Source organism: Anomalospiza imberbis, chromosome 17, assembly GCF_031753505.1.
Source record: "Anomalospiza imberbis isolate Cuckoo-Finch-1a 21T00152 chromosome 17, ASM3175350v1, whole genome shotgun sequence".
In the NCBI taxonomy this organism is placed as follows: domain Eukaryota; kingdom Metazoa; phylum Chordata; class Aves; order Passeriformes; family Viduidae; genus Anomalospiza; species Anomalospiza imberbis.
The window spans coordinates 7,842,141-7,855,997 of NC_089697.1; the positions used below are offsets into that span (position 1 = coordinate 7,842,141).

The following is a 13,857-nucleotide window of genomic DNA, read 5'->3' on the forward strand; positions in this document are numbered from 1 at the left end:
CTTGGTGCTGGATCACGTGGGGTCTCCCTGGAGCGGGATCCTCTCGGTGCCGGTGTCTGGGATCGGCCTGGCAGGCACGAGTGCGCTCCCAGCTCTGGGATACCCGCTGGATCCCGGGTGATCCGCTCAGAGCGGGATAAACTTGGCGTGTGGATCCGTAAGGTGTGGATCTGTACCGGCATGTGGGATGTGGGTGCCGCCACCTTAGAGCTGCGTTGCCAGGAGGGTGTCAGGTCGTCTCCTGGCTCTGTGGAGATCCCTGCCGGATCCCTGCTGATGCTCAGCCGGTGGGTGATGGTGCTGGCAGCAGCAGCACGGGGGGATCTGGAGAGTGCTAAGGAACTCCTGGCTGGATCCCACTGCGACCCGTTGGGATCCACTTGGGATTTACCCCAGGGGGACCCACGGAGTGGCTGGCAGGCTCCCACCACAGCCCTGCCCGGAGGCACTGATCCAGCCCCCCAAACCCAGCTCGCCATCCCACCGAGGCCGCGGGGATCCCTGCGGAATCCACTGCTCGGGGATCCCTGCTGCCCGCTGCCGTCTCTCCCGCAGGCTCCGCTGGGATCCGAGGGCTGGCTGGAGGAGTCGCCGCCGCGCCAGGACCCGGCCAGCCAGGAGGCCATGCTGCGGGTGCTGGACGCGGGGCTGGAGCGCTGCCTGGCGCTGCACTCGGCCGTGCAGTGCATCCCCGTGCCCCGGCACAGGTAGGGACACCGGCACGGCCACCACCCTCCCACCGGCACCGGCCTCACCGCGGGAGCCGGGATTTTTTCTGCAGGAGGACTTTGGCCGCTGTTGGCCACGCCGGGATCCCCGGCGGTGAGCGGCTGTCCCGCTGTGGCAGCTCCGGGGACTCCCAGCTGGGAGCATCACCAGGTTATCCGTTTGCAAAATGCTTTCGGGTGCTCTTGATCCCTTGGGGTTTTCTTTAATCTAAATTTTTTATAGTTTTTTTTCCACCTCAAGAAACTGTTTGGCCTTAGGCAAGCCATCCCTGCATCCCTGGGCAGGATGCAGGTGCCAGTACCCTCCAGCACGGTGCTGCCCACTGTCACGGAGGGTTGCCCCTGGCATGGCACAGGCAGTGGCGTTTTGGCAGCTTGCCTGCACCTCTGCCTGCACCTCTGCCTGCTCTGCTGCCTGTGCCATGCCCAGGGCAGTTCCAGCCAGCTGCTGGGATGATCCCTGGAGGGGGTGCTGCAGGGTGTGGGACACCTGTGGGTGCCTTTCCACCTGGTGATGCCGCCAACATGGTGGGGCCTCTGAGACCTTGTGCCACCCCTGTACCCTCACACAAACCTGGGGTGGGTGCAGGCCACTGTGGGTGGGAGGTCCTGGCACCTCAGTGAGGGAGGGGAAGCGATAGAGGGTCCCAGGGGGCTGTCCATCCTGACACAGCCCCTCTGCTCTCGCTGGCAGGAAGCTCTCGGGCAAGGCGGGCATTGATGAGGTGATGGCAGCCGCGGTGCTCACCAGCCTCTCTGCCAGCCCGCTGGTTCTCGGGCACCAACCGGCCACTCATGGCCCAGGTGAGAGCACATCCCTGTCCCCCCCATCCCTGGACGTGTGTCCCACGGCAGGAGCTGACCTTCCTCTTCCTCCTCCTCACCAGAGCCTGGCAGCGAGGTCTGGAAGGAGGCTCCTGCCATGTCCTCCAGCTGCAGCAGCAGCAACACCAGCGGGGACTGGAGCTGGGACCCGTCCAGCGACCGATCCACCCCCTCCACCCCCTCACCCCCCCTCTCCAGCCACGTCCCCAGCACCTTCTTGCCTGGCCCACTGCCGGATGAGGGCCCTGATGAGCCTGACAGCACCCACTTCGTCTTTGGAGAGCCCACCCCACGGAAGAGGAAGGTGGGATGAAGCTGGGGATGACGATGGGGGTGAAGTTGGGTTTTGGGAATAGTAAGGATGGGGATGAAGAGGAGGATGAGGTTAAGGATGGGGATGACAGTTGGGATGAGGTTGGGTACGGGAATGAGTTTGGGAATGGGGATAGTGAGGACGGAGATGAGGAGGAGGATGACATTAGGGATGGGAATGAAGAGGATGAGGTTGGAGATAGGGATGAGAGCTGAGATAAATTTGGGGATGTGGGTGATGATGGGGGTAAGGTGGGGGATGACAATGAGGATGATATTTTGGCTGGATGACAGTGGGGCTGGAGATGAGGTTGGGGATCAGGATGAGGATGGGGATGGGGCTGCCAGCCTGACACCTCCCTCCTGCAGAACTCCACCAAGGTGATGTTCAAGTGCTTGTGGAAGAGCTGCGGCAAAGTCCTCAGCAGCTCCTCAGGGATGCAGAAGCACATCCGAACCATGCACCTTGGGTAAGCACATGGGGTACCCCTGGACACCCCCAGCCCCCCTGGTACCCCCTGCAGGGTCCTGCAGTGCTGGGGGAGAGTGTCCCAGCCAGCCTCTGCTCTCCCCGCAGCAGGAAAGCCGACCTGGAGCAGAGTGATGGCGAGGAGGATTTCTACTACACGGAGCTGGACATGGACGTGGACGCGCTGACTGACGGGCTCTCCAGCCTCACCCCGGTCTCTCCCACCTCCTCGGTGCCTCCCGCCTTTCCCGGCCCCGAGGCTCCTCTGCCGATCCTCGACCTGGCCCTGGCCTCCCCCTGCAGCCCCCCGGGCCCCCCCGGCCGCTGCCACGTCCACACTGACCACGCGTACCAGGTGGGGGGCGCAGGGATGGAGGAGGACTGGGATGGGGGACAGGGATGGAGTGGGACAGGGATGGAGTGGGACAGGGATGGAGTGGGACAGGGATGGAGGTGAGGCTGCTGCACTCCCTCATCACCTTGTCTGATGAGGGTTGTGTCCTCCCTCTCCAGGGCTGCCGGACCCCGCCACGGCCACCGGTGTCCCCCACTGTCCCCACCCCGCCACCACCCAAGCCACCGGCCGTGCCCAGGTGAGCCATTGCTCTCGTGCCCCACCCTGTCCCCTCTCACCCACGCGTGTCCCGCGGCTGTGACTTGGTGACTTGTCCCCTCTGCCCGCAGGCGGCCGCGCGGGGAGGCCAAGAAGTGCCGCAAGGTGTACGGCATGGAGCACCGGGAGATGTGGTGCACGGCGTGCCGCTGGAAGAAGGCCTGCCAGCGCTTCCTCGACTGACGGAGCCCCGCCGCTCCCTCCTTCTTGCACATTTTGCACTCGAGGTGCCTTCGCGCCCCCCCGGCCGCCCCCCGGACTCAGGGAACGGCCCCCCGAAAGCTTTATGCACACACACAGCCCCCCTGCCACGGAGCTTGTGCCCCCTGCCTTGTTTTCCCTTTGAAAATAAGCTAAATCCATCAATCCAACCCGGCTCCTTGCCGGGGGGGGCTGGCAGGGGGTGTCTGGCTGCCCCCGGCCCCCTCCCCACTCCGGTTTGGGGACACCCCATGGCTGAAATAAGCTGTGCCTGTGGCCGGCAGGGGCTCGGAAAAGGGGGTGTCTGTTCCTGCCCCCCGCCTGCTCCCGGGGGGCAGCCCCAGTGCCCAGGGCAGAGGTGGGCGCCTGCCCCCCCCCGCCCCCCCCAGGGGGGTTTTTACTCTTTGTAATGTCATTTCTCTCTCTCGTTTTGGGGAGCCCCCGCCGGGGCGATGCCCCGGGAAGTGCCTGCAGGAATGCGCCCATTTGCACTAAGCCAAACTGCACAAAGAGGGGTCTTTTTGTTTTCCTTTACTTTTAATTTTTTTTTCTTTCGTGTGGTTTTTATTTTTTAAATAAAATATTTGAAAATTCATATTTTTACCTACTCCCTCCCACAGCACGAGAGCGCGCGGGCCGCGGCGCTGCGGCAGCGGGGTGTCTCCAGCCCTGGGTGGGTTTCAAGGGGTTTAATTCACTTTAAACCCCCTTTTTACCCAAAAAAACCTAATCCATTTCCCCCTCAAGACCCTTTCTCCCCTCTTGTCCTGTCATTCTCCAGCCCAGGCAGCAGCTCGGGTTTGGCCAGGCCATGCCACCCTGCTCCTCTCCCCATGCAGGGAGGGGACAGGGCGGGTGGTGGCCCTGCCACCCTCCTGCCCTTTGGGAAGGTTCCCTTTGCATCAGGGACCACCCCCCCCATTGCAGGGTCCCCCCTTGCAGGGTCTGACACTGCTTTGGCCCCATGGGTCAGGCTGGTGCTGTGCCCCCACTTGTCCCCTCCAGGGATGTGATGTATCAGATCCAAAAGAAAAAAAGAATAAAATACTTGGATTTTTTTTAATGATTCCTGTTCTTTAGTTACTGTTAAGACAGGCAGGGTGGGCACCCTGGGCCCCTTGGCACCCCCAGACCCACTGCTGTCACCCCCCTCCTGCATCCCACAGCCCCCAGGGATGGCATCACCCTGTGCATCCTCATATGGGAGTTACTTTAATTTCAGATAATGCCCAAAAAATAAGGAAATTGCCACCAACAGGCAGCAGGGAGGAAGGGAATGAGCCACCGGTGTCTGTTTGGGATGGGGAAGGGGAAGGTGGAGGGAGCAGCACCCCCAGCCTGGGGGTGAGCAGGGCTCCCTGCTGGTCCCCATGCTGCCCCATCCTTCCACACAGGGCAAGGAGGAAAATGATGATAATTATGTATTTAAAAGGAAAAAGCAGACAAAATTGTAGCAGCAATTTCCAAATTTATTGAACTGATTGATTTTTGCAGGTATGTCTAAGCTAAATCCCATCACAAAGGTTCTATCCGAGGGGCAGCCCCCGGCAGGCGAGGAACTGGGCAGCAACTAGAAAATAAAATCAGATTTACCTGAACTACATTGACAGAAAATCAGTACAACACAGCATGTTCTCCCACTGACTTCTCCTCAACCTCCCCAAAATATTAAACACATCTTCAATACAAACACAGGTTTATAATAATTAATATAAAGTCAGTATAATATAGAATATTCCCAGCAAAAAAAAAAAATCAACAATCTTCAAACACCATCCTTTTTGTGTTTGTTCAGCTTTATTTTTGTAGACAGGTTTAAAGCACGTTGAAAAATAAATATATATGAAAGCATACACACAGCACTCTTGACTAGGGGACTAAAAAAAAAAAAGGCTGAAATTCAAAACACGACTCAGGATCTACAAAATCAAAGGAACCATTAATTATGGCTTTTGTAGGAGTCACACATGTCACAGAATGAGCGAAAATTAGATTATCTTTCAGAATATTGCAAAAGATTCCAGTTTTTGCATTGTTTTCATGGAGTTTCTTCCCTCAAGGGTGATGTGCAAAAGGGGGAGCTTCGAGGGGAGGTGCTCAGGGACAGTCCCAAAACGCAGCCACCCACCCCAAAGCCTTTGCTTGGGGAAAATGGAGTGTTTAAAGGCAGGAGTGGGGAGAGGAAACAAAAGGGGAAGTAATGCTGGAGTGGCTTTCCTTCCGGACAAAAATTACTCATTTTGTTGTCCAAAAAAATGATTTTTGATTAAAGAGGAAAAAAAAAAAAAAAAAGGGAAGGGAAGGGAAGGGACAATCACTTTGTAAACCTTCATTGGAGAAGTCCCCCTCTGCTTCTCCACAAAGCCGCTCTGCAGCTGTGAGGCTTTGGGGTGACCTTAAAAACCACAAAACTGGGGAATTCATGATTTCAAGAATATTTTTGGAAATCTCAAATCAACACAAGGACCTCATTTGTCTCCATCCTTTAAGATGCTCTCCAAGTCCATGGATCCCTGGGATGTTTTCCAGAGGGCACAGACGGGACGATGCCCTCTGCCCCATTCCGCTCTCTACTCCTGGCACTCAGATTTAAAATAAAAAATGAGGGTAATCAAAGAATTCAAGGAGGAACATTTACATGTACAAATGCTTTTAAAAAATGAATTGCAAGTTCTCAGGATGGAGTATATCCAAGTTTTACCTCTAAGGGAATTATTGTTGTGGAACTAAGTCTGTATATATATACACACACACATATATATATATATATATATTTAGAAAAAATTAAAAAAAGGGAACCTCAGTGAAGTATACAAAGCCCTGAAGGGAAATACAAAGATGAGATGCAGAACAGGCAGAATTAGTGGGGTTTTGTTTAAATCTCCAAGAGCAGAAGTTTGCATAGGCAGTATATCCGAGAGACCCCGGAGAGAAGCTGGAGGGATGTGATCACCTGGAGTGACTGATGACGTTTATAAAGTTTCAGCATAAAAAACACGCCCAAATTCCTGTTTTTCAAACCCAGTCAGAGCATAGAAGGTTAAAGATGAATCCCTGTGTTTCCAACTCTGCACACCTCCATCAGAACAAAGCACTTCAATAGACACCAGGTGTTAGAAGGGTTTTATTTGGTACATGGTGTGTGTGTTAGTGGGACAGAAGCATGTGCGAGGTTATGACATGGGAAAAGTTAGTTTTTATGTAGATTTTCCATTTTTCTCTCCCTTTTTTTTTTTTTATTTTTTTTATTTTTTGCATCCTCAGTTCAAAGAGCCTCAAAGTGACAGAATTTGGAAACACTCCTGAACGCTACCCGGCTCTCTGCCCACCTTTAATAAAAATAAAGAAGAATAAAATATTTCCACGGGGATGGTGAAGAAAGCTCAGCACTCCATAACTCTGATGACAAAATTGAGTCACCCAAGGGAAAGGAGGAAGAGGAGGGCTTGGCCCACACCTGCTCCTCCTCAGAAGGTGGATGCACACACCAGCATTGGAGGGCATGGGCCATCGGAATGTGACACAAACCCAGAGGTTTGAACTGTTTGGGCTTTAAAATTCTCTTTAAAATAGATTTTTACATATAAAAAGCAAAGCTAAAGATAAATCTTTAAGTACTGTATGTATTTGTCTACATGCAACAGGTGAGGCTGCACATTCAGGACTTCAGGCACCCCCTAACCCCTCCGTATTTACAGGGTAAATGACAATAAATACAGAGCCCACACTCTGGGAGGACCAAAATCAGGATAAGGGAACAGCCTCCTCACTCTCTGGGACCCCTCGAAACCATTGGAAAAGGGTATCTAAAGGTCCAATTGTGACATACTGGGTGGGTTTTTACATCTTTTTAAATAGGGGAGGAGAAGGAAAAGAAGCTAAAACGCAAAATGAGATTTTTACAAGTTAAGAAAAATGTTCCTGCATGACCTGCTCCGCTGTCCCCATATTTAAGGAAGAGGGTTATCCATGCTCACTGCCTAAAGCATCAAGTGCCACTAACTCCTCCAGTCCAAGGGGCAGCAGCAACAGTGCTGAGCCATACCAAGGATTTTAGGAAAGACCCATGTTCCCACAGCACTGAACACCCCCAAATCCACAGGGCAGGAGCCAGGAGGCTCCCGATGGAAGCAACAGGGAACTGGGGTGTTGGATGCAGAGAGAAGGTGGTGAATGTCTGCAAGGAACTGAGGAGCAGAGAAAGGCAGTGAACGCCATAAACCCAGGATGCAACTGGAAGGAGGGAAGGGAGAGAGAACCCAGCTCCTGCAGGTGCCAGGATCGAGCGCCTGCTCCCAACCATGCTCCATGAAATCCTGGCACCAAGTGGCTTAAATCCTTTCAGGTTATTTGCTTTATGGGGGTTTATTGTACAATATGCTTTTAATTCCTTTGCTGGGTGGAACCACACTTTTCCTCATGGACCACCAGGCCTGCAGGAAGGAAAATAGCACCTTGAGTCATTTGGCTTCTGGCAATGGGATGTCTTTCGTGGCAGGTTTCAAGGTACCACAGTCACAGATATTGTAAAAAATTCTCAATGGCAAGGATGGAGTGAGGTCTTCGGCTTTTTGTTTTATTTATTTAAAAAAGCACCAGAAGCAAAGAGGTGAAGGTAGAACAAGCTGTTTCTCAGGAGTAAGACAAATTCAACACATGCTGTTGCTGTTGTTATTGAGGTGTAGCTGAAAGAAGGCAACAGTGGCCGATATGAACAGGGAGAATCCAACTATTTGGAACAGCCCCACAGAGTCTGAGGAGATGCTGGGAGAGAAACCTGGTTCTTATTTAAAGAAAAAATGGTTTATTGGAAAATTCACATGGAACCGGTGCAACTAAAGCTGAAGGGTTTTGTCATGAATTAAGCAGGCGTTAGACTTACCCATGATCAACAAGAATGTTGAGATTGGCAAGGAAGAACAAAGTACCCAGGTGAAATCCTGGCCCCACAAAAGTCCATGGGATGGGAGCAGCGAGATTCCACCCTACTGGGATCTCCTCACCTCGGCTTCTCGCCTTCCCCAGCTCATCCTGCACTTGGCCGAATGCCTTCGTTTTGCTACAGTTTGCATATATTTGTGAAAAAGGCAGCTGAGCAAAGGGAGAACAGTGAAGATATTTGTGGACAGGAATGACAGGTACAGAACTGTGTCCTCTAGAGCAAAAGGTGTTTCCAGAAGCACAAACGTGTTTCAGTGCCTGTGGATGACCAAGGCTGGAAGACAGGATGCGGGTAAGATGCCAGTAGGTCCAAGAAAAGTCACAATCTGTTTTTGATGGTGATTCTTTTGGAAGCTAAGAATCCAAGAGAAGTATTTGTAAGGCTGTAATCTGACTTGCCTTTTGATCTATTTGGCTCCATAAAAAATAATTAGAACTCTTTAAATAACTTTTCAAAAGGCCTGTATCATCAGGGGAAGCCCTCCAACACATCCATCCATCTGCTTTCACAACCTTAGCTTGAAATTCCACTGCTGCTGGAATTTTAGCACAGACAAGGTGTAAAAAACCCCAACCAACCAACAAACCTGCTTTGGACACAAAGACCTCCCCGGTGCTCAGTTTGGAGTAGGAAGGGGAGGAGGATTCATGCTTCACCAGCCTCCCCACACCTGCAGAGACTCCACCTCCCTCTTGGGCAGCCTGGCTGACTTGGCTGAAGGGGTGGCCATGGGCAGGGGGTCACAGGGGGAAAAGGGAAAGGGAAAAGGGGGAAGGCGAAGTCAGTCGTGCCGCTGGAAGCAACCCTGCTAAGACAGTGTCTGAGTGGAACAGAGAAGGACTTGTTTAGAAAACACAAGAGTTATTTTGCACACATGGACGACAACAAGGCTACTTAGTTTTTCCAACATACTCCTTCCTCCCCACCCTCCCTCCCCCTACAAACAACAGAGCGAAACAAAAAAAAAAAACAAACAAAAAATAATCCCTAAGAAATCCAGGTAAAATCCTTGTCGTTCTCCCCAGAGTTGTCCTGCTCCTGCGGGGAGTCGACATCTTTGTCATCATCTAAAATCACATCATCCTGTGACATCCCCACGTCATCCTTCCACTTGATGTCATCGTCGTCTCCCATCTCCTCGTCTCCTTCCACTTTGATGTCATCTGGATCTTCCATGTACTGCCCTTCCCCAGGGTAACACTCCTCTGGGGACCCCTCTCCCCCGTTGTGGTCCAGGTGCCCGGCGATGCCGCGGCCGGAGCAGTCGGCGCAGACGCCGTGGCGGCGCGAGCCGTGCTTGATCCCCACGCTGGCTGCTGACATGAACACCCGGTTGCAAACCTTGCAGACGTATTTTTTATCTTTGCTGTGGACCTGGAGAAGAAGAAAGACCACAGAGGTGAATGCCAACAGAGATGGAATGAGAGCTGCTCCTGTGTCTCTGTAAAGGCAAATCCACAACTGCTACCTGAGATCACACCTGGCTTCCACCATGAACTCAAACCCACCACGATTAATTCAACCCTGCAATGATGACACATTGCACAATGATAAAATCCTTTGGGACTGCCTGCTCATCAGCACACTCATAAGTCTGAGATGAACTTTTATAATAATTTCTTTTCTTCCTTTTTCCTTCTGGTTTTCTGGGGTGCAATAGTTGTATCACACCCACCACCAAGAGGAAAATGTTAAAAAGAAATAAAGAAACAATCCACAAGCACCAGTTCTGTTCAGAGAAGAACAACCCCGACCAAACTAGTGTTAATGTCATGGTGATTTAGTGGTCTCCCTCTTGATCCCACTGCTGTCCAGAACCAAAGAACAGGAGCACTTGGAATATCTCCTGTATCTCTCAAAAAATGCATCTGAATGCACTTCTCACCTTATTTCTGACTGCTTTAGTTAGACAAAAATATTTCTCTTCCATAACTCATGCTGCAAGAATCCTGGGCATATGAAGCTATCACAGAATACGTGGCCAGTAAAGGAAGCAAGGAAAATGCTCTGCAGGATAAAAGAATTCACTTCCAGAGCCAAACTGCACTATCCAATGAACAAAACTGCATACTTTGAGAAGCACAAAACACCTGATGAAAGGTGAAATCTGTCCCTGGCCACTTTTGCCCTGCATGGAAGGCAAGGAGTTTGTCAAACCATCCACCTGCTCCTCTGACAAATAAACCAGGGCAGTGAGAATTTCCAAACTTCACCACAAGGAGCCTCATCAGGTACTTTCACTTACACATACATATCTACATGTAAAATACATACTGATTTTATTTATATATAGAAAAGTTTGGAAGGGACCCATGACAATCTTCTAGTCCAACTGCCTGACTGCTTCAGGGCTGCCCAGTATGTATTGTTCTTTTATATATTTTTTCTTTATTCTTTTATATGTTAACACCACACGGGGACAGCACAGGCACTCGATGTCCTGTGTCTGGCACTGATCCTCAGGAGACACTTTAGGAAGTGGTGTAGAAGCACACAAGGATCCAGTGCCAGTGGTTTGGGGTTGTTCTGAGCAGTCCAGCAGTCACCAGAGCCTTGGGTACATATCACCAGTCCCTAATCCTTTTTAACTCATTTCTTCTTTTCATGCTCACAAAAACCTGTGGGAAAGCTTTTGCTGATTAAAGTCCTTCCTTTTATTTTAAAGCAGCTGCCTGGATGCCTGCTCCCTGCTCCTGCCTCAGCATGGGATCACCAGCTCTCACCACCTGACTCCACAACCCCACGCTCTGGAATACTCAGCTGAGCTAAAGCTCTTTGGGAAGAGGACAAATTGACCCACTGCAGCCCCTCAGCCCTCACTACTGCAGGACACTGGCTCAGGCTCTGTGTTGCACCTGTCCCAGCTGTGTTCAAAGCCTGTGAGTGCCTCTGATATGCTCTGGCTGCAGGTTCCCCTGCCCCGAGCCAGTCCCCATGACATTCTTCTACTGTATCAAGCAAAGGCATTAAATTTTATTACTTTTTTAAAAGCAGTTGGACAGGGCTGCTCAGAGTCATCCAGCAGGATCTATAGGTATCACTCACTTTCAACTCGTACAAGAATGCTTTTCAGGCATCAAAAGCTGAATAGGAGAACAGAAGGTGGTCTGGGGTGCAGAATAAGGGCTAAAAGAGCCATATAAAAAAGAAATTATAAAACAGGTACTAAACCAATTTGTAATTATCACAGAATGGTTTGGGTTGGAAGGGACCTTAAAGCTGATCTAGTTCTGACCCCCTGCCATGGGCAGGGACATCTTCCACTAGAGCAGGTGGCATTTCTACTAAAAAAACTCTAAAAAACTAAAATCACCTTGCTCCCTCTTTTCCAATGCTGACAGTTCAGTCAGCAGGTTCAAAGTGAGCTATATTCCTGGATGCAACTGAACAGAAATTAATGTTATTCCCTTTACAGCCAAATTAGTATTAAACACAGAAACAGCATTTGGCCCTCAGCATTGGACAGTGCCATTAGAAAGATGACAGTCTAACTGATTAAATGCCAATATTTCAAGGAAGAGAAGGGAAAAATATGCAACATCCTAAACTTATGAAAAAAAAATTAAAAAGGAAAAGTTCTCAGAAATAAAATGCTGGAGGCAACCAGCTGGCACAACAAGGTGTTCCCTGCTGCAAAACCAGTACCAGATCTCAAATCCTGCTGTGTGCTTGCAGCAGGACTGAGCTCACACTGGGATCTGCCTCCCGAACTCCAGCACCCAAAGGGAAGAAGGAAGGGACATCTCAGGGAGCAGGCAGTGCCCAAGCAGATGGCTGGGCACTCATCCAAACAGACATGGGAGCAGCAAAGGAAGGGAAGGAGATGATGGGGCACTGTGGAAAATTGTCACACAGGGCTCCAGGGTCCCGGTGAGGGACCTGGGGCATCGTCGGTGGTGAGCCAGACCTGCTGCTGGCACTGCTGCTGGAATTACTGCCTAGAAACTACCTGCTGTGCCACAATATCACCTCTACACTAAGCTTTGAGAACCTCTTTAGGATGGCCAATTATTTCTACCCTGAAAAGAAAAATAATCAAAGTTCAGCTTAGAATTCTGTTTCTGAAGAAGCTGTGAAGAGCTAGACACCAGCACCAGCCTTGCAGTCAGAGCTGAGGAGGCACTTTAGCAAGGTGTAACAGCATTTTTGATAACTAAGCATGGCCAGAACAGAGTAGCCTTGCCTCAAGTTCCTGTTGAGCAATATGTTTTAAAGCTTTCTGCACCAAGTCACAGGATTACAGAATTGTTAAGACTGGGAAAAGCCTCTAAGATCAAGTCCAATTGTTCCCCCAGCACTGCCAAGTCCATCACTAAATCATGTCCCCAGAAGCCACATTTACACGTTTGTTAAACCCTTCCAGTGATGGTGACTCCCCTATTGTCCTGGGCAGCCTGTGCCAGGGCTGAACAACCCTTTCAGTGAAGAATTTTTTGCTAATATCCACCCAAAACCTTGGAAAGCTTCTAGCTGAGCTTGGAGAGCAGAAGGAGGATGAACAGGCAGCTGGCCACAAGGCCTTGGAAAAGCATGGGAAAAAGATACAGGAGAAGCCTTCAGATGAGCCCTGAGTGGCAAACAAAATCCAGACTTAAATGAGGTGAATTCCTGTTCTCTTTCCCCTGAACAGGAGGGCTGATGCCCCCAGCGCTGCCCTTACCAAGGTGTGGCGCTTCATGTGCTCCCGGCGGGTGAACTTCTTCCCACAGATCTCGCAGGGATAGGGCCTCTCTCCCGTGTGGGACCGCATGTGTCTCTTCAGGATGCACTGGTGCATGGCAGAAAAGCTGCAGTACGGGCACTTGAACTTCTTCCTGATGACTGTGAACTCGTTGACTGCAAGAGAGAAAGCAGAACACACAGATTAATCTTAGTCTTCTCGTTGACTATTTCACTATTAAATCAGTTCACTGTGAAATTACACTCTTACCCCTTAACCATCTACATATTTTTAATCCTTATACTGTATTACTGCCCATACATTATTAAAGCTAAGAAATTGAGTTCCTCCACCGCAGCAGCTTTTGAACAAGTTGACACACAAACATTTAGCAACAGCCTGTTACAGACATTGCTTGCTAAAGGGAAAATGAAGAGGGCTGTCAACCTGCTAGAGCTCTGATTTATTATAAAGGGTCATCCTAAATATCAAGATCTGAAATGCTAACAGTATTACTTCTGGAAGAAGCAGGGAGCCAGGAAACAGAAGCCCACAAAGGTGGCACCCAAACAGTGCCAGTGTAATTTATGGGGTGATGCAAGAACATCATCACACACCCCAGGAGCATTTTGGTGAAGAAGCAGAGACTGAGGATGGCCCAGAGGAAACAGGACAGTTCCAACCACCATTCTCTACATTATCCAGTGACACAGTGGCAGTGCCACACACAAAATACAGCAGGTGAAAACTGAGTATTGCTGCTCCCTGAGGGCTCCATCCACCCACTACAAGTTTGGAAGTGACTGACCATGAGGAGATGATTTCTCCTGTTTCTCCTTCATCCTATTGCTTCCTATTAGTGTGTTAATTTTCACCCACTTTTCTCCTAATTATTGTTATTTCTCAAAGCAATATATTTACATAACAAGGAGGGGGGAAAAAAGAAAGCAAGTTCTGGTTAATCACTGTAACTTATGTATTTGTAAATGGCTCCTGGTAAGGGAAACAGTCTATAGAAGAGACTTTCCTACTTTTTTTTTTTTTTTTTAACAACATGAAAATTCTTTGTCTTTTATTACAGGAAAAAAATATTTTTATTTTCTCCTA

The 13,857-nt window shown here is 50.2% G+C and overlaps 2 protein-coding genes across 11 annotated transcripts in view; one reads left to right on the plus strand and one right to left on the minus strand.

Annotated features, from left to right (window-relative positions):
• Nucleotides 1–17: 17 nt before the first annotated feature.
• On the plus strand, nucleotides 18–5,419 carry SLC2A4RG (SLC2A4 regulator). Its single transcript, XM_068207822.1, has 7 exons — nucleotides 18–707; nucleotides 1,423–1,532; nucleotides 1,616–1,857; nucleotides 2,235–2,335; nucleotides 2,443–2,689; nucleotides 2,848–2,927; nucleotides 3,019–5,419. The coding sequence occupies exons 1-7, from the start codon at nucleotides 181–183 to the stop codon at nucleotides 3,128–3,130; spliced, it is 1,419 nt and encodes a 472-aa protein (XP_068063923.1). The 5' UTR covers nucleotides 18–180; the 3' UTR covers nucleotides 3,131–5,419.
• The window catches only part of ZBTB46 (zinc finger and BTB domain containing 46), a 53,286-nt gene continuing 44,025 nt past the window's right edge, over nucleotides 4,597–13,857 (minus strand). For all 10 annotated transcript variants that reach the window (XM_068207815.1, XM_068207816.1, XM_068207812.1 and 7 more), the window contains 2 exons: nucleotides 12,751–12,926; nucleotides 4,597–9,464 (listed from right to left, as the gene is read on the minus strand). In XM_068207815.1, the coding sequence (XP_068063916.1) occupies nucleotides 9,078–9,464; nucleotides 12,751–12,926 (563 nt within the window). In that variant the 3' untranslated portion in view covers nucleotides 4,597–9,077. The remainder of the gene's footprint in view (nucleotides 9,465–12,750; nucleotides 12,927–13,857) is intronic.